General features: G+C 32.3%; 1 protein-coding gene across 1 annotated transcript; it reads left to right on the top strand.

The window, feature by feature from the left end:
• Nucleotides 1–16791: 16791 nt before the first annotated feature.
• LOC103499163 (trimethyltridecatetraene synthase-like) lies at nt 16792–19133 on the top strand. The gene is made up of 2 exons (XM_008462086.3): nt 16792–17756; nt 18320–19133. Exons 1-2 carry the CDS (start codon nt 16860–16862, stop codon nt 18947–18949), a joined length of 1527 nt encoding a protein of 508 aa, XP_008460308.2. The 5' UTR covers nt 16792–16859; the 3' UTR covers nt 18950–19133.
• Nucleotides 19134–21069: the final 1936 nt, after the last annotated feature.

A 21069-nucleotide genomic window follows, 5' to 3' on the forward strand; every position in this document is an offset into this window, starting at 1 on the left:
TTCGTGAGTGAGTTTAATTCTTCTTGGATGACTTCTTTCCACTTAGGCCAATCCTTTCTATTACGACATTCGTCAATAGATTTAGGTCCATAATCCTCATTTTCATGAATGATACTATGTGTAACATTATACGCAAAAATGTTGTCCACGACTACATTAGTTCTATTCCATCTTTTTCCTATCATGGTATAATTTATCGAGATCTCATTATTATCTTCATATACTTAAGTCTCTTCAACATTTTTACCATTGGTCGTGTCCGGGACTTTTTCTTGAATGTTTCTATTATCAATTAAGTCATTTCGACTAACGATCACTTTTCTTTTTCGAGGATTTTTATCCTTTGAACCTATCAGTCTACCACGCTTTTGGCGCAATGCTGATTCATTAATTGTATCAACTTGCTGAGTTAGGATTTCAATTCTAGATGGAGCATTTGCACCTGGAAAATATGACTTGGTCACTTTCTTAGTATCTGTAAATGCATATGTCATTTGGTTTGCTACACTTTGTAAATGAATTATCTTTTGAACTTTTAATTCACATTGCTTTGTACAAGGATCTAAATGAGACAATAACGATACATTCTAAACAATTTTATTTTCCAATAACTTTTTCTTTAATGTTGGAAATTTTGTCTCATTAAAATGACAATCAATGAATCGTGCAGTAAATACATCCTCCGTCAAGGGTTTAAGATATCTAATAATTGATGGGCATTCAAATCTGACATATATTCCTAACATTCTTTGAGGTCCCATTTTAGTACGTTGTGGTGGGTAAATTGGAACATACACTGCACAACCAAAAATTCGCAAATGAGAAATATTTGGCTCCTAGTCATAAGCTAATTGTAAAGAAAAATACTTATGATAAGATGTCGGTCTTATGCGTATACGTGACGCTGCATGCAGAATAGTCTAACCTTATATAGATAATAGAAGTTTTGCTCTCATAAGTAATGGTCTGGCAATAAATTGTAAACGCTTGATAAATGATTCTACCAAACCATTTTGTGTATGAACATGAGCTACAGAATGTTCAAAGTTTATCCCATTTGACATGCAATAATTATTAAATGCTTAAGATGTAAACTCACCAGCATTATCAAATCAAATGTTTTTTTTTATTGTATAATTAGGAAATTGTCACTACTACAAATTTGGGTTTTGACGACGCAAAATATGTATCATAAAGAGTTTCAACGACACACTTTTCACGTAATTGAAGCCATTGTCAAGAAAGGCTCTTTAACAACACTTTGCAAAATGTGTCGTTAAATATGATTCGATGACACCAAAATTGTGTCCTTAATATCTTTACCTTGACGCAATTAACTTGATCCTAATCAAAAAAGGAAAACTTAGTATCTTAATTAATGAAATTAGCAATTGGCTAACATCCAAAAATTCTCCCAAATTAATTAACTTCTCAAACAAAAGGGGTTGAAACCAATTCAACCTTGATTGGGAAAAATCTAAGATTTAAATCCAAAAAAGTTTAGCCAATTGAACCTTTAAAGAAACCCCAAATAGATCTAAAATTCAATTAATAAAATATTAATTTAATTTGATTGGCTTACTAGGGTTACTCAAATGGAGGTTGAAAAATTCTCTTATCCTTGATGGAAAAAAATTTATCACTTTAAATCCTTAAGCTTCCAAAGAGACCAATCTTAATTACAACTGGTGAGGCGACACAACTCTCTTAGTAGAGAAGATGAAGAACCTTTTTCTTTTCCGTTTACTTTCTAACTTAAGCATTCCAATGCTATTTATAGAGCAAAATAATAAAAATAATATTTATTATTATTATTTCATTTTCCTTTTAGGATATATATATATATAATACCAAAAATATACATATATCTTTATTCCCATTATCTTTCCTAAATAAATGCACAAAAACTTAGGCATTTATAACCATTAATAATAATAATAACAATACTTTATTATTATTATTTTTCTCTCACCAAAATCTACAATAAACATATATATTTATTTAAATCATCATCCTCTCTTTTAAATAAATATATATTTTTTTCGTTCAATCAAATCAACCATTTCTCTCCTCATGGATTATCTTCTTTTCCAAACAAATATAATTATATTTCATCATATCATTAACTTCACTTTTCCAAATTATTAATTAAATATATATATCTATATATATATATACTCAATTAAATCCAATTTCACCAAAACCAACTTTTCCCTCCAAAAACTCAAATTAACTTAAATCCCCAATTGATTTAATCAATCAAATCTTTTCCAATAAATCACTTATAACTTCCAACATGAATTATCTTATCCAACCATAACAACTCCACTCTAGAATCAATATTTATTTTTCTGCAGAATAATTAATTATTTTCGACAATAATTAATTATTAATTATCTTTCTCCAAAGTAATTATCCTTTTATAAATAATTATATTTTTCCAAAATATAATTATTTTACTTTTTCTCCCTTACTAAATATCTTTTCTCCAAAATATAATTATCCTTTCATTAAATAATTATATTTCAATAAATATAATTATATTTTTCTTTAACATAATAATTATATGTATATTTCCACATATACATATAATTATCAAATCTCCAACAAACTTTCCACCCCACAATTTAATTAAATAACGTCCATAATTATTTAATTAAATTCAACTTCAACAACACTAAAAGTCTACAACTTTACTTAATTCTCTTAACTTACCATTTAATCAAAACTCAACAAACGCCACATGCCAAAACCTCTAATTAATTAAATATTCATCTAGAGAAATATTTAATTAATTTCAATTCCCACATAAATCAAATAATTCTCATTAAATGAATTCAAAATAACGTCCAATAAATTAAAGCGAATTAAACAAAATTAAGATAATTAACTCCAAAATTATCTTAATTTTTGGGGTGTTACAAATACCCTTATATTGATGCTTTAAATGTGTCATCGTTATCTATACCTCGACAAGAATATATTATCATTAATACCCTCATATTGACGCTTTAAATGTGTCATCGTTATCTATACCTCGACGCAAACATATTTTCAGTAATACTCTTATATTGATGCTTCAAGTGTGTCATTGTTATCTATACCTCGACCCGAATATATTGTCATTAATACCCTTTTATAACGATGCTTTAAGTGTGTCACCTTCTAATATAACTCGACACTAATATATTGTCATTGTAAATGTTTCGTTATACATAGTTCTTGTCAAGAAATGTACTTTTAATTTGATTATTTGAGCAAGTAATCTTGCATGCAAGGTTTCGGCTTGATAATAAACACACACATGATCATCTACTTGATGCGTCAATTAAAACCATGAAGTATCTAAATGGTCTACTTGGTGGATTGGTGGGTCCACATATGTCTCTATGAATCCGTTCAAAAAATGTAGATAACTCAACTCCCACTTTGGCTGGTGATGGCCAAACTAAATTATAGATACAAATCATAAAGAACCCATAAACTATACATATATCTTAAAATCATTGAAATGAGAACCAAACATAAACAATCACATAAATCATAAAGAAATTAAGATGAACTAAACCATAATCTTATTATGAACTAAAAATATTTTTAACAAACAATAATCATGTAAGCAAACTAATATTATAACCTACATTTTGCAAATAATAAAATTGTAGACACTCGTGCTGATAACGTGTTATGAAATAAATAACCAAGAAACTAAATAAGAACAATGCAACAATACAAAGAAGAATAGAGAAGAGAGGAAATAGAGGACAATTGAACTCAATTGTGGTGTGTATTACAAAGGCATCATACACCTCTATTTATAGGATATATCATGGTATAGGTTACATTATAGAATTCAATGAGATTAATGTTACAATATGGAATTGAGTGAAAGTTATATGAAAATTGTAACCTATGTAGGTTATGGATATCTACATTTATAATATATCATTATTACAATAGTTATATTGTTATTGTAGTTCTTCCATTTTTATATTAATTATTTAATTTGCCAACCAACATTTAATTCAGCTGGCATTCCAACTAATAACCATTGTATTTGTGGTTTGAATCTCTTTCCTTAATTCTTACATTTAAATGTGAAAAAAAAAAACTATTCAAGAATTTAGGAATGTGCTCTAATCTCTAACTTTTGTAATCAATTGTGTTGAAGTGTTCTTTGTCTAAAAGAATATCTTTTAATTATATGATTTATTTAAGAGAGAAGATATTCAATGAATAAGTGATTCTCCTATATTTTGGGAATCTCTCTAATTATCTTTTAAGAATAAAATAAGTTCCTTTTCTTTAGGGATCTTATTAAAGATACAATATTTATACATATCTGGACATATATGTGTATATATGAGTTTTGAAGACGGGCTGTATCACGTAGGAAAAGAGAGATAAGTTTTATTGACGCAAAAAGTATCATACGTTTTTCATTAAAGCTGTCGTAACAAAAGGTAGCTTGATCTTATGACTTCGAAAGCAACATGATGTTGAGTTTGCATATGAGTAATATACAGAATGAATCTGTGGTTAGTTTGATTCACACATACGTTCAGGGGAGCCTGAAGTCAGACGCTGTTGACGGGAGTTATCCTTATTCCAAAGGGAGCCTGGAGTCTGATATTAATACACATGTCATATAGTTATAGTATTGAGAAGTACACATAAGTTGTATTGATATTTTTGGTGTTTATGGTGAATATTAATAAAATTACTCATCTGAGTTGTGCGCAGCTCCCCATATGTAGGCAATATTAGCTGAACTGGGTTAACAAAGCTCATGCGTTAATCTACTCTGCTGTCTCACAAGTTATTACTAACATTATTAGCTATAGTCTTAACTAACGGGTCCTTGATTATTCTTTACTGTTTTTTAATTGGTATCAGAGCAGGTTGAGAGATCATGGAAATAATCAGAGAAGGACCATCTGCATCATGTCCTCTTGTTTTAGATGGTAAAAACTAGTCATATTGGAAACCTCGGATGATCTTCTTCATTAAGACGTCAGATGAAAAAGCTTGGAGAGCTCTTGTGGCGGGTTTTGATCCTCCTATGACTACCGTGAATGGTGTTTCGGTTCAAAAACCTGAAGTTTATTGGACTGATGCTGAAGAGCAGGCTTCTGTTGGGAATGCCAGAGCACTTAACGCGATATTTAATGATGTTCACCTGAACGTTTTCAAGTCAATAAATTCTTGCAGTATAGCCAAAGAAGTCTGGAAAACCTTAGAGGTAGCATATGAAGGTACTTCCAAAGTAAAGATCTCAAGATTACAATTGATAACGTCTAAGTTTGAGGCATTAAGAATGACCGAGGACGAATCAGTGTCTGATTACAATAAGAGAGTGCTCGAAATCGCAAATGAATCTTTGCTGCTCGGTGAAAAAATACCTGACTCTAAAATAGTACGGAAAGTACTTTGATCCTTGCCTAGAAAATTTGATATGAAAGTTACTGCCATTGAGGAAGCCCATGATATTACTACACTGAAACTTGACGAATTGTTAGTTCGTTGCTTACGTTTGAAATGGCCATTGCCGATAGAGAAAGTAAGAAAGGCAAGGAAATTGCTTTTAAATCCACACATGTAAGTGAGGAGGCTGTAAGTGACACTGAAGCAAACATGAATGAGTCAATAGCCTTATTAACAAAACAATTCACAAACGCCCTTTGAAAATTAAAAAATACGAATGCCACAGGTATGAATGCTCAAGCTTTTAATAAGTATCAAAGAAGGAATGATAATGGCACTACCAGGAGGAACAATGAAAATTCTGATAGAAGAAGTGATGTTTATATTAAGAAAAAGGAAGGTGACAGAAGGATTTTCAAATGTAAAGAATGTGGAGGAGTTGGTCACTATCAGGCAGAATGTCCCACATTCCTGAGAAAACAGAAGAAAAACTTTCGTGTCACATTGTTAGATGAAGAATCTGGTGATAGTAGAGATGATGATGGCAACATAAATGCCTTCACAATACAAATTACTGATGAGGACACTGATTATGAAAGTGGATGTTCTAAAGAAAGCAAAAATGATAAGCTGTCAATTGAGAAGCTTGAAGCTCTATGGAAAGAAGATTGCGAAGCAAGGGCTATATAAGAGGAAATGATTCAAGATCTTATAGAAGAAAATGAACGGTTGATGTCTGTAATATCTTCTCTAAAGTTAAAATTGAGAGAGGTTCAGAATGAGAATGATCAGATTTTAAAATTCGTTAAAATGCTAAACTCAAGAACGGAGAATCTAGATTCAATACTCAATTATGGACATAATGGCTCTCATAGATATGGTTTGGGATTTGTGGCCTCTGCAAGTAGTCTTAAAGCTACATTTGAAATCAAGTTTGTTCCTGCCTCAAAGGTAGTTGAACATGAAATGACTCATACAGAGACTGGCATCAGGAGTACAGTTAAATCTCTTGGGAGAACATGTTACTACTGTGGTAAAAAAGGTCATATCAGGTCAATTTGTTATAAGTTAAGACGAGTCCAGTTGCATCAGCAGAAATACTGGAATAGGAGCTATACACAGCCTCGCATGGTCTAGAGAATTAAATCCGCTGAAAGATGTAAGATTGCCTTTACATCTGTTCAGACCGCAGATGATGCATGGTATTTTGATAGTGGGTGCTCCAGACATATGACTGGAAACAGGTCATACTTTACAAACTTAAAAAATTGTGTCATCGGATATGTTACCTTTAGTGATGGTGCAAAAGAAAAAATTATAGCTAAAGGTACCATAGATAAAAATAACCTACCACATCTAAACGAGGTTAGGTATGTGGACGGACTAAAAGTAAACTTGATCAGTATAAGTCAACTATGTGATCAAGGCTACAAAGTCAGTTTTGATGATATTGGTTGTGTTGTTATGAATAAAGAAAATCAGATTTGTTTGAGTGGTAAACGACAAACTGATAAATGTTATCACTGGAACTCAAATATGTCAGACATCTGTCAGTTGACAAGATCAGATCAAACGTGGCTATGGCATAAAAAGCTGGGGCATGTCAGTCTGAGAGGCTTGGAAAAAATTATTAAAAATGAAGCAATTGTGTGAATTCCAGATTTAGATGTAAATGGAAAATTCTTCTGTGAGACTGTCAAATTGGCAAACATACAAGGTCTACTCATAAAAGTCTGAAAGAATGTTATACAATAGAGTCTTGGAATTGTTATATATGGATCTCATGGGTCCGATGCAAACAGAAAGTTTGAGAGGAAAGAGGTATGTGCTGGTTAGTTGATGATTACTCAAGATATACTTGGGTTTGCTTTCTCAAAGGAAAAACAGATACTGTTGAAATATGCAAAAATCTGTGTTTGAAGCTACAACGTAAAAAAGGGAAGAAGATAACGAGGATCCGAAGTGATCATGGTAAAGAGTTTTATAATGAAGGCTTTAACAGTTTTTGTCTATTAGAAGGAATACACCATAAATTTTCTATACCTATAACTCCTCAACAAAATGGTGTAGTAGAAAGAAAGAATAGGACGTTACAAGAAATGGCACGTGTTATGATACATGCCAAAAATTTACCTCTATGTTGTTAAGTAGAAGCTGTAAAAACTGCCTGTCACATTCATAACAGGGTAACTATTAGAACTGGAACGACTGTTACTCTTAATGAACTTTGGAAAGAGAGAAAGCCAAATGTTAAATACTTCCATGTGTTTGGAAGTACATGTTATATCTTAACCAACAGGGAATATTGTTAGAAATGGGATGCAAGGTCAGAACAAGGAATCTTTCTCGGGTACTCTCAGAACAGTCGGGCCTATAGAGTCTTCAATAACAGATCTGAGAGTGTTATGGAAACAATCAATTTAGTTATAAATGATCTCGATTCAGCTATCAAACAGATGAATGATGAGGAAGATGAGACTCCAAACATGTCTGAAGCTAGAACTACGAGTACTGTAGAAGTTTCTAAAGCTGATAACCCATCTGATGATCCAGGCAAAAGTTTGGAAAAATCATCAGAAGAAATCATCACTAAAAAATCAGAACTAATTCCATCTGCTCATGTGAAGAAAAATCATCCGGCAAGTTCCATAATAGGTGATCCATCAGCTGGGATGCAGACCAAAAGGAAAGAAAAGATTGATTACATGAAGATGGTTGTTGATTTATGTTATACTTCCACCATTGAACCTTCTACTGTTGACTCTGCTTTTAAGGATGAGTATTGGCTAAATGCTATGCAAGAGGAGCTACTCCAATTCAGGCGAGACAATTTCTGGACGTTAGTTTCCAAGCCAGAAGGTGTATACGTTATTGGCACCAAATGGGTATTTAAAAATAAGATCGATGAAGCTGGATCTGTGACGAAAAATAAAGCTAGATTAGTAGCTCAAGGGTATACTCAAGTTGAAGGTGTTGACTTTGATGAAACGTTTGCTCCAGTTGCTCGACTTGAAGCCATTCGATTATTACTTGGTATATCATGCATACGTAAATTTAAATTATATCAGATGGATGTAAAGAGTGCTTTCTTAAATGGATATTTGAATGAAGAGGTTTATGTTGCTCAACCAACAGGTTTTGTTGATTCCGAGCACCCGAAGCATGTGTATCAGCTCAACAAAGCTTTATATGGGCTAAAGCAAGCTCCGAGAGCTTGGTATGAACGGCTAACTGTTTACTTAAGTGGTAAAGGATATTCCAGAGGAGAAATTGACAAGACCTTGTTTATACACAGGAAATCTGATCAACTTTTGATTGCTCAAGTTTATGTTGATGACATCATTTTTGGAGGTTTTTCTCTAGATCTTGTAAATAATTTCATTAACATCATGCAGTTAGAATTCGAAATGAGCATGGTTGGAGAACTTTCATGCTTTTTGGGTCTTCAAATTAAGCAAAAGAATGACGACATATCTCAGGAAAAGTATGCCAAGAATATGGTTAAAAAGTTTGGTTTGGAACAAGCTCGAAATAAGCGGACTCCAGCTACGACACATGTTAAACTTACAAGAGATACTGATGGTACAGAAGTTGATCACAAACTCTACAGGAGTATAGTAGGCAGCTTATTGTATTTAACAGCAAGTCGACCTGACATAGCTTATGCTGTAGGAATATGGGCCCGTTATTAGGCCGATCCCTTCATCTCTCACCTAGAAGCTGTTAAACGAATTCTTATGTATGTTCATGGGACTAGTGACTTTGGAATGATGTATTCCTATGATACCACCCCCACTCTTATTGGATATTGTTATGCTGACTGGGCAGGTTCGGCTGATGATCGTAAAAGTACGTCTGGAGGATGTTTCGTTTTAGGAAACAATCTAACTTCTTGGTTAAGTAGGAAGCAGAACTGTGTTTCTTTATCTACAGCTGAAGCTGAATATATAACAGTAGGTAGTGGTTGTACACAGTTGATTTGGATGAAAAATATGTTGCATGAATATAACTTTGATTAGGATACAATGACGTTGTATTGTGACAATATGAGCGCAATTGATATAACGAAGAATCCAGTTCAACATAGTCGAACAAAGCACATTGACATAAGAAATCATTTTATTCGAGAACTTGTTGAAGATAAAGTGATTAGGCTTGATCATATTCGTTCCAACTTACAATTAGTCGATATTTTCACTAAGCCTCTGGATGCAAATTCATTCGAACACTTACGTGCTAGTTTAGGAGTGTATCGCACTTAAATTCATGGCCAGCTATAAAGGCGACGCATGTCTCCACATTCCAAATCTTTAGGGGTGTCAGCGTCGTTTTAGGAATAAATAGATGTATTTTCGACAGATGGAGAGTTTCTTTTTGCATTAATGGGCTTTTAATTTTTTTATTATTTAAACTATTTCTTGCTATTTAAACTGAGTTTATCATGATCGTCACACACACTGAAGTTGATACAACAGTTGAAATTTTTTCTTCAGTTATTCTAATCTTGTTCGCTATGGTAAATACTCGTAAGGGGTCTTATGTGTCTCAGCAGTCTGAAGACGCACCTAATGTCACCATTTATTTGCCTCCACCGGTACGACAAGCAAGGGTAAGAGGTTGACGGTTCAAAAGCACTCCTCCCTGGAGACCCTATTAGCTTCCATCTAAAAAATTACAGGGAGAGGCCTCTAGTAGATTACAGAAATCTTTACGACCTGAGTCTTAACCTGAAGTTGGTGAGTCTTTTGTTCCTGTTTCTCCTGTTATGCATACACCTTGAGCTCCTGAGGCCGTTGTATCGGATATGGATTCGGATGATCATAATGATGTTCCATTAATTCGATTGTTAAAGAAAACCTTAGGGCTAGTTATCTCTGAGAAGATTCCTTCTGATCCCCCGGGTTCCGTTTACTCTCAAGAGAGTTCATCAACAGAAGAGGTATTCATTCCTACTCCAGAAGGCCTTCAGGTTATTCTCCTTCTGTTCACCTTTCTCGATCAAAATCACCTGCTTCAAAACATGATGCTGTGCCTGCACAAATTTTTGGTAACACTACTGCTGCACATGAGGAATAAACTGGTGTATTTCGAAATGAAGATCAGTTTGCTTTGTTTAACCAAGATGACATACCTCCTGAAGACATTCCTCCTCCTACTGATGATCTCACTGCTCCATCAACTGAAGGAAGACCAGAATCTCCTAAGGTTTCTCAACCTCCAAAGAGAAAAACTCAACAACTTAGGAGAAATATCACTACCAAAACAGGCAGAAAGAAAATTCTTGCGAATATTCCATCTGTTCCCATTGATGGAATTTCTTTTCACCACGAGGAAAATGTTCAACGCTGGAAGTTTGTGGTGCAACAGAGAATTGCCGATGAGGTAAATATTTCTGATAAACACCAATCCTGCATGAGTATCATGGATCTTATCCATAGGGCTGGTTTGAAAAAAAACTATCTCGAATGTTGGTCCGTTTTATCCTCAGCTAATTAGAGAACTTATTGTCAATCTGCCTGATGAGTTTAACAATCCAAGTAGCCTTGATTATCAGACGGTTCATATTAGAGGGTTCAAATTTGTGATTTCTCTTGTTGTGATTAATGGTTTTCTTGGAAATATTGTTGTTATTGACTGCTCTCCATCGTGTCCTCCTACTGAGGTTCTAGCTACTGTCTTATCTGGTGGGACCTTGTCCACATGGCCTGTAAATGGGATTCCTGCAGCTACTCTCAGCATCAAATATGCCATCCTGCACAAGATTGGCATTGCTAATTGGTTCCCTTCCTTTCATGCCTCCAGCATATCTTCTGCTTTAGGTACTTTTTTGTATCAAATTTGCAATGATGATAAAGTAGATACAGGTGCATTCATTTACAATCAGCTGTTGAGGCATGTTGGCTCTTTTGGGGTTAAGGTTCTAATTGCTCTTCCACGGTTTTTCTCCAGTCTACTACTTCACTTAAATGGAGATGTGTTTAGTGCTACTAATGCTCTTGGACCTGAACCTAAAACAATTACCCTTAGCTACAGACTCTTTCAAGGTAGTCATGTGCCTGATATTGACCATGATGTGCATCCGACTCGTGGCCCACGTATTTTTGACACTACTGACTAGGATGAGTCTGCTGAAGGCTTCTATGTAGATCGTGAGTTAGCTACCCGCATTGTTAATTCTCTGACTTCTGAATCTTGAGCACTGACTAACTCTATCGATCTGTTGTCTGAACGTCGATTAGAGGTTGATGATCTCATTCGTCATTTAAAGACTTTGGCACCATCTACTAGTCTTCAGCAGCCATCCTCCGGTTGATGTCATTAATTTTCCAGTTCAAAGGGGGAGTGGATGTTCTGTTTTTGGTTGTTTTGGGCAGAAATGGATATTGTTGTTTTGGGCTGTTTTGGTTATATTCTTTGTGACGACTGTAGGTTTTGTTTTTTATGATAAAATCTTTTGTCTTCTGTTATGAGAAAGTTCTTTTAATGAATGTCCTTATTTTCACTAAGAATTGAAGGTTGCGATTTATAACATATGTTGATTGGGTGATGACTGTCATGACTTGGTATCATCTGTTTGTCTTAACAGTTGACTCTGTAGCACTGTGTGTTGAACCAGAAAAGAAATTCCTTTAGACAAAAGGGGGAGTTTGTTGAAGTGTTCTTTGTCTAAAAGAATACCTTTTAATTATATGATTTATTTAAAAGAGAAGATATTCAATGAATAATTGATTCTCCTATATTTTTGGAATCTCTTTAATTATCTTTAAGAATAAAATAAGTTCCTTTTCTTTAGGGATCTTATTAAAGATACAATATTTATACATGTATATCTGGACATATATGTATATATATGAGTTTTGAAGACGGGCTGTATCACGTAGAAAAAGAGAGATAAGTTTTGTTGACGCAAGAAGTATCATACGTTTTTCATTGAAGCGCCGTAACAAAAGGTAGCTTGATCTTATGACTTCGAAAGCAACATGATCACTAAAAGTTGAGTTTGTAGATGAGTAATATATAGAATGAATCTGTGGTTAGTTTAATTCATAGTTGATTCACGCATACGTTTAGGGGGAGCCTGAAGTCAGATGCTATTGACGAGAGTCATCCTTATTCCAGGGGGAGCTTGGAGTTTGATATTAATACACATGTCATATAGTTATAGTACTGAGAAGTACACTTAAGTTGTATTGATGTTTTTGGTGTTTATGGTGAATATTAATAAAATTACTCATCTGAGCTGTGCGCAGCTCCCCAGACGTAGACAATATTAGTCGAACTGCGTTAACAAAGTCTCATGTGTTAATCTACTCTGCTGTCTCTCTGCTGTCTCACAAGTTATTACTAACATTATTAGCTGTAGTCTTAACTAAAGGGTCCTTGATTATTTTTTACTATTTTTCAAATTGAATTTTTTTATGTTTATATCCCATTAGGTGTACACTCGATAGTGTTATAACGACAATAAAAGTATATGATAAATAATGTGCAGTTAAATGTACAATTGATTGAAAGAATATTTTGAATTCTCTTAAATTAAAAATCTGAAAAAGAAAAAAAGAAAAATTTTCAAAAATTAAGAAAAAGAAAATGTATACCGTAAAAAGGTAAATTTATAACATGAAGAAAAAAAATCTGGAAGAACATTTCAAAAATAAAAAGAAAAAAGAAAAAAGAATCAAGAACAATAATATATTACAATAGACTTAACACCTAATATTTACTCAAGTAAATATTTCAATAGATTTATTATTTGTTAATTAATTGAAAGGAACTATAGTTGCCATAAAATTATAGGGAAATTATATTGGGTGGCACAATAAAAATCTAATTTAGCAATATTAGCATTAACCTTTTCAATTTTGCAAATATAGCAACTTTTTAATTTTGGTTGATATTTCTTATTTTATTTTTTCATTATTCCAAAATTGCACTTCTCTGCTGTTTTCTCTTCCTCTTTCGTTTTTCTTTATTGTTCTTCATTTTTTGTTTTCTTCTTCTCTTCTCTATTGTTCTTCTTCACCATTTCTCCTATTCACCTACTTCTCTTCTCCTCGTCTTCTTTTGCCTCTTTTCCACTGTTCTTTTCCACCGTCCTTCTCTTCTCTCTTCAGTTTTGTTCTTTTAGATTTCTCCCTCTTCGTCGGCTTCTTTTTTTTTTTTATCATCTTCTCCTCGTCTTCTTCTCCTATTCTCTTCATTTTTATCTTCCGAGAAAACAAGAATTATGTATGTATTTCTTCCCCTTTTTTGAAGGCCTAATATTATTTATGTGAATTGCTCATATATTATTTATTAAAATTCGGGCTATGATTTTTTCTTCCTCATCTCTTTTTATTTGTTCCTAATATCTTTTATCGAAAGAAACTTCGTAAATTAGTTTGGTTTTATTTAGTTACGTTTCGGTTCTGTTTTTTTTTTTAATTTGTATCAGTTTTTTATATCAGCGGTATGATATACTTATATTATATGTATTAGTTGATTGATATACTTACTAAGTGTTTTTTATTTTCTCCAAATTGTTGCAGTTCATTGTAGTTATGGTTAAATTGACATTAATTGTTTTTCAGAGTGGTCATTGGGATGAGCAACATTACTACGTGGATTATAAAACAAATTGTGTTTTGGTTGATGGAGTGATATCATCATTTTGATTCTTTTGTGAACTTGATTCATATTGAAATTCAGGTTGAGTCATGTATTGAACTTTCAGTTTTAATTTGTTGACTATAGGCAATAATGATGTTCAACATGTTATTAAGATTGTAAACATACCATAACAAAACTGTTTCGACAATAATAAAGTGTATCATGCTTAGTGCATCAGGTGTATTTAATTAATTGAGTGTATCAACAGTTTCGCAAGTGTATCAACAACATATAAAGTGTTTCAAACTAATAATATGTATCAATATGAAGTTTAGAAAATGATTAAGTATATTACATCTATCAAATGTATTAGCAAACAAACAAGTATATGAACGATATATAAAGTGTATCATTCTTAGTGCATTAAGTGTATTTAATTGATTGAGTATATCAATAGTTGAGCAAGTGTATCAATAACCTATCAAGTGTTTCAAACTGATAATATGTATCAACGAAGTTTAGCAAGTGATTAAGTGTATTAAATCTATCAAGTGTATCAGCAAACAATAACAAGTGTATCAACGATATATAACGTGTATCAACGATATGTAAAGTGTATCATTCTTAGTACATCAAAGTGTATTTAATTGATTGAGTATATCAACAATTGAGCACCTATATCAACAACATATCAAGTGTATCAAACTAATAATATGTATCAATGAAGTTTAGCAAGTGATTAAGTGTATTAAATCTATCGAGTGTATCAGGAAACAATAACAAGTATATCAACGATATATAAAGTGTATCATTCTTAGTGCTTCAAGTGTATTTAATTGATTGAGTGTATCAACAACATATCAAGTGTTTTAAACTAATAATATGTATCAGTGAAGTATTAGAGAGTAAAAAAAAGTGTACGAGGAGTACATCAGCAAAACAAATCAGGTGTATCAACGGTATATATTGGTGTATGAACCGTATATATTAGTATTAATAATGATTGAAGGGTAGCTTCGTAATTTCGTTTTTAAAATGCGGGATGAACTTCAATTTTGCTATTTTTGCAAATGTAAAAATGATGTGCTATGGGCCTAATTTATGATACTATAATTGTCATATTTGCAAGAGCCCCAAAATTATATATAAAATAAAAACGATAGAAGATGGAAAAAGATAAAACCCACCGTTTTGGAAGGGAAGAAGATATGAAAAATTATTGGAAGATAAGTGTTGAAAAATGAGTAACAAACATGAGTTTAGTTTGACAGTGTCGATAATAGTAAATTAATGTAATTAAGGATATTTATTTTAAAATACTAAATAATTAATTTTAGTATCAATTATTTTAAGGGTGTTTTAAAAAATATGGCAAAATATTTACGCACAATTATGAAAATGAAAAAACCTATAGACCCAAGATGAAAAATACTAAAAATGTCACATCAATCAAGCAGTCAACAACGCACGTAATATATTTGGTACATGATCGTTTAGATTTGTCTATTGTTTGGTATACAATCGTTTAGATTTTGATAGCCAAATATAAATGTTTTTTTGCGATATTCTTTGTACACGATCATTTATATTTATATTTGGTATACGATCGTTTATATTTGATTGTTTAGATTTTTTCGATTTGGGTAGTCAAATCTAAAGATTTTCTACAGATTTTTTAGTACACAATTGTTTATTTGACTAAACGATTTTTTCAAAGATTATTTTGGTACATGCTCGTTTAGATTTGTAGCCCAAATCTAAATGATTTTTTTTCAAGATTTTTTGTATTTACTACATGATTTTGAACAACCAAATAACAGTTTGAAAAAAAATAGAAAAGATCTTTTCTATTTGATACACGATCCTCAATCAAATAAAAGTTTTAAAAAAAAAGAAAGAAAAGAAAGACGATAGAAATAAAAAAATATTCACATAGAAAGAGGAGGAGAAGAAAAACGATAAAAGGGAAGAGCGAACTTGGAATATTTAAAAAAATTGACCAACATCATATAAATTTTCATTTTATTACACACTGTAAATATTTTACCTGTTTGTTATATTTATGAAAATTTCTCTTATTTGAACTTAATTTTTTTTACAAAATTAAAGGGATAAAATGCACTTTTAATCTCTAGTTTAATGTTTCAAGAATTTGGGAGGTTTAAAAAATAGTTTATACACATAATTTGCACATTAGTCATTTATATGACCACAAACCAAAGGTGGTACGGATATTTTTAAAATAAAGAAATTATAAAAAATGATAAATTTGATAAAATATTTACAAAATATAGCAAAATTTTAGATTTTATCAATAATAGACATTTATAGACACAAATATGTTTCTATTAGTCATATTGATAGACAAAGATAGAAGTTCATCCATTTCTACCATCAATAGAATCCAAAATTTTAATATATATTATAAATATTTTAATTTATTTTATTATATTTAAAAATATTCCATTTAAATATTTTGTCTGGAGCCGAGTTGTAATTAATATTCTTAGTGTTACTATCCAATGATGCAACAAACCTAACGACCCTACGTGTTCACACTGACATAGTCCACTATGATTTTGCCTTTGAATAATGGCGAAATTTCCATCATTTGTCTTTCTCTTCACCCACTCAAAATCAACGTGTTGTAGGTTCACAAGAATTTCATTTGTAACTTCAAAGAAATTATGAATACAACTTTGACGAAATTAACTTGCAATTTTCAGATTACTAAAACTACTATTTCTACCTAATTTCCATTCTTATTTATACCTCTTCAAGCCTCATCACACTTCCACCATCACAAATCACAACAAATCCCCATTTCTACCATCAAATTGATCACCATGGAAATGAAATTTCCTTATGTAGTTGTTGCTTGGATAGCCACTTTGGCCATCCTCCTCCTCTCCCGCCGTATCCGCCGCCGCAAACTCAACCTTCCCCCCGGACCAAAACCATGGCCCCTAATTGGAAACCTTGACTTAATTGGCTCTCTGCCTCACCAATCCATTCATCAACTCTCCAAAAAATACGGCCCCATAATGCATCTTCGTTTCGGATCATTCCCTGTGGTCGTTGGATCCTCCGTTGAAATGGCAAAGATTTTCCTCAAAACACAAGATCTCAATTTCGTGTCGCGCCCGAAAACCGCGGCGGGAAAATACACAACTTATAACTATTCCGATATTACTTGGTCTCAGTACGGCCCTTATTGGCGGCAGGCTCGTAAGATGTGTTTGATGGAGCTTTTTAGTGCAAGAAGACTTGATTCTTATGAGTATATACGTAAGGAAGAAATGAATGCTCTGCTTAGAGAAATTTATAAGTCTTGTGGTGAAGTAATTAAGATTAAGGATTATTTGTCTACGGTGAGTTTGAATGTGATAAGTAGGATGGTGTTGGGAAAAAAATATACGGATGAATCAGAAAATGGGATAGTTAGTCCAGATGAGTTTAAGAAAATGTTGGATGAGTTGTTTTTGCTGAGTGGTGTGTTGAATATTGGGGATTCAATTCCATGGATTGATTTCTTGGATTTGCAAGGGTATGTGAAGAGAATGAAGGCTTTGAGTAAGAAATTTGATAGGTTTCTTGAACATGTGTTGGATGAACATAATGAAAGAAGAAAGGGAGTTGAGAATTACGTGGCTAAAGATATGGTGGATGTTTTGTTGCAATTGGCTGATGATCCTGATCTTGAAGTTAAACTTGAAAGACATGGAGTCAAGGCTTTTACTCAGGTAATTAGTTGTTTTCCTTTTTGAGTCTATACCTTGTTTTTCAACACACACACACATTATATTAGTAATCAACACAAAATAACATATTATATTAGTAATCCACACATACACATACACAAGTTGTTTTCCTTTAGAGTCTATACCTTGCCACTTTTAAAATTATTCTTTCTTCACACACACACATGTATTATATTAGTAATCCATTAAAATAATAGACAAATTTGTCTATTATTTTAATGCAGTTGACTTGGAACAAACATGCACTAAGACCTAGTCCCCTTCCAGGACCCAATTTCTTAAAAGGAAATTCAAATGGATTTCTACGTTTACCAGTAGTTTGAACTTAAAGCAATATGTCCACTTTCAAAAGATATTATTTATATACAAACAACAAAACTAACTACAAACTTTTGTAATTTAGCCTAATATTAATTATATAAGTGCATGTTTAGGGCAAATATTTCAAAATGACTAAAAATATTTTCAAGTATTTTTAAATGATCTTACAGATACTTTTAAACTCATAAGAATAATTACGGTTTTCTTTCTTTCAAAATATGTAGGACCTTATAGCAGGTGGTACAGAGAGTTCAGCAGTGACAGTAGAATGGGCAATGTCAGAGCTGTTAAAAAAGCCAGAGATATTCAACAAGGCAAGAGAAGAACTCGACAGAGTAATTGGAAGAGAAAGATGGGTAGAAGAGAAAGACATTATAAATTTACCTTACATCGATGCAATTGCGAAAGAAACAATGAGATTGCACCCAGTGGCTCCAATGTTAGTGCCAAGAATGACTCGAGAGGATTGTCAAATTGCAGGGTATGACATAGTCAAAGGCACTAGAGTGTTTGTGAATGTATGGACAATTGGTAGAGACCCAACAGTGTGGGAAAATCCACTTGAATTTAAGCCAGAAAGGTTCATGGGAAAGAACATTGATGTGAAAGGTCAAGACTTTGAGCTTTTGCCATTTGGGTCGGGAAGAAGGATGTGTCCTGGTTATAGTCTTGGCTTGAAGGTTATTCAATCAAGTTTAGCTAATTTGTTGCATGGGTTTACTTGGAAGTTGAGTGGAGATATGAAGAATGAAGATTTGAATATGGATGAAGTTTTTGGTCTTTCAACTCCAAAGAAATTTCCTCTTGATGTTGTGGCAGAACCAAGGCTTTCTTCTTCTCTTTACTCCATTTAAGCATTAATACTTGAAGGGAATTGCTCTTTTTCCATTTAAGTTTAGTCTCTAATATAATATGTGTTCTAGCTGGATTATTGTTATACTAAGTCTCAAGTCAATCAGAATAGTTCAAATGAAAGTGATACCATAGGATATGAGAAATAATAATGATGGTCAAATGTGAGTTTGAAGTTCTACTCTATTTCCTCCCCATTTTTTTTTTATTAGAGAGCAGATGTTATTCAATTCCATGTATCTCCCTCCAATTCAATAATTTTAGAAGGAAAAAAAAAAAGAATTTTGTTTGAAAAAGAGAAAATTTGTCAAGTATCAACATGTAAATTATAGCATTTGAGTAGAATGTGAGTGAATTTGTTTTTTTTAATTAAATTGGTTAGAGAACATGTGTCATGCTTGGTTAAAAACTTTTTAGAAAATAAATTTATAAATGAATATACTTTCAAAAGAGATATGACTACAACTAACTAACTATATATGTGTATATATATATGTGTGTGTATATAAATGATTGTACAAATACAATTCTCACGCTTGTTTTAAATCGTTAATATTTAACATTAAGTTTAAAACTAATTGGTATAGTTAGTAAAATAAATGAAGATATTCTCATTTACAATTTTAGAAAGTTGTGAGATTTTTTAAAAAATATAACAAAGTGGCAAAATATTTATACGAATAATTTAAAAAACAAAAAAGCCCACAGACCCACAATAAAAAAATATGACCCGTCAATCATGCAGTTAACAACACACGTAATATATTTGGCACACGGTCGTTTAGATTTGACTATTGGTACACAATTGTTTAGATTTGACTATTTAGATTTGAATAGCTAAACTTGAACGATTTATTTTATCAATTCTTTGTACATGATCGTTTAGATTTGACTGAGTAGCCAAATCTAAATGATTTTTTTCTTCAAGATTTGGTACACTGAAAAACGGTGTGAGATAATCATATTCCTTTAGTTAATTTTAAAGTAAATAACAATTGGAATAGCTAAATAAACAGTGGAAGAATAAAAAACACGGAGGACTTTGGTAACCCAGTTCGGTAAATGTCACCTACGCCTGGGGAGCTGATATAGCTCAGATAAGTAATATTATTAAGATTCAACTTAGTCGAATTACAGTTAATACGATAAGGTACTTCATTCTTATTTGTATCAAATCTTCGTTAACTATGACAACACATAGATACATTCAGGCTCTCCCTGAATTTAGGAAAGAATATTCTCGAAGATAGTTTACTCCTCCTTATGAATTCAACATCAGATTTAACTCTAGCTGAGTCTTCCTTCATATTTCTTATCGAATTATAGTTAATACGATAAGGTATTTCTTTCTTATTTGTATCAAATCTTCATTAACTATGACATCACACAGATAAACTTAGGCTTCCCCTGAATTTAGGAAAGAATTTTCTTGAAGACAATTTGCTTCTCCTCACGAATTCAACATCAGATTTAACTATAATAGCGTCTTCCTTCATATTGATTATCAACAACCTCCTTAGTGAATAAGCCTCACTAAGTTATATTCGTCAGTCATCATCAATACCTTTCTCACGGTATCCCTCTTTGGCAAACTCCACGCACGTAAATTCTAGATGGGCTGTTAACTTGTCCGTCGATTCTTCTATCATCACCACTATAAAACTGGGTTTACTTGACGCTTTTATAATTGATATACTTGACGCTTTTAATAGAAAGTGTCAAATAACATAAAAAAGCGTCAAGAATAAGAAAGAGTGAAAAAACTCATAATTTTTGTTTTTTTGTTTTAAATACTTGACATGTTAAAAGTGTCAATATTATTTTAAATTACTTGACATTTATAAAACGTAAAGTAATATATATTTTTCAATATTTCAATTAAAATTTTCCCCCTTTGATTTTGGTTTCCCAAATTTTCTCCTTTCCTCCAAAATTTTATTACAAAACCCTAACCTCCCCTGTATTTCTATTCGAATATGTTTAGGGTGCGTTTGGGGGGAAAGAGTTATGGGGGAAAAGGATTATGATAATCCTAGTGTTATGATAATATGTGTTTGGGGGAAAGAATATAAAAGGTAGTATTATAATAGTATGTGTTTGGGGGAGAGATTATGATAGTAGT

This window comes from Cucumis melo, chromosome 4, assembly GCF_025177605.1.
Source record: "Cucumis melo cultivar AY chromosome 4, USDA_Cmelo_AY_1.0, whole genome shotgun sequence".
Lineage (NCBI taxonomy): Eukaryota > Viridiplantae > Streptophyta > Magnoliopsida > Cucurbitales > Cucurbitaceae > Cucumis > Cucumis melo.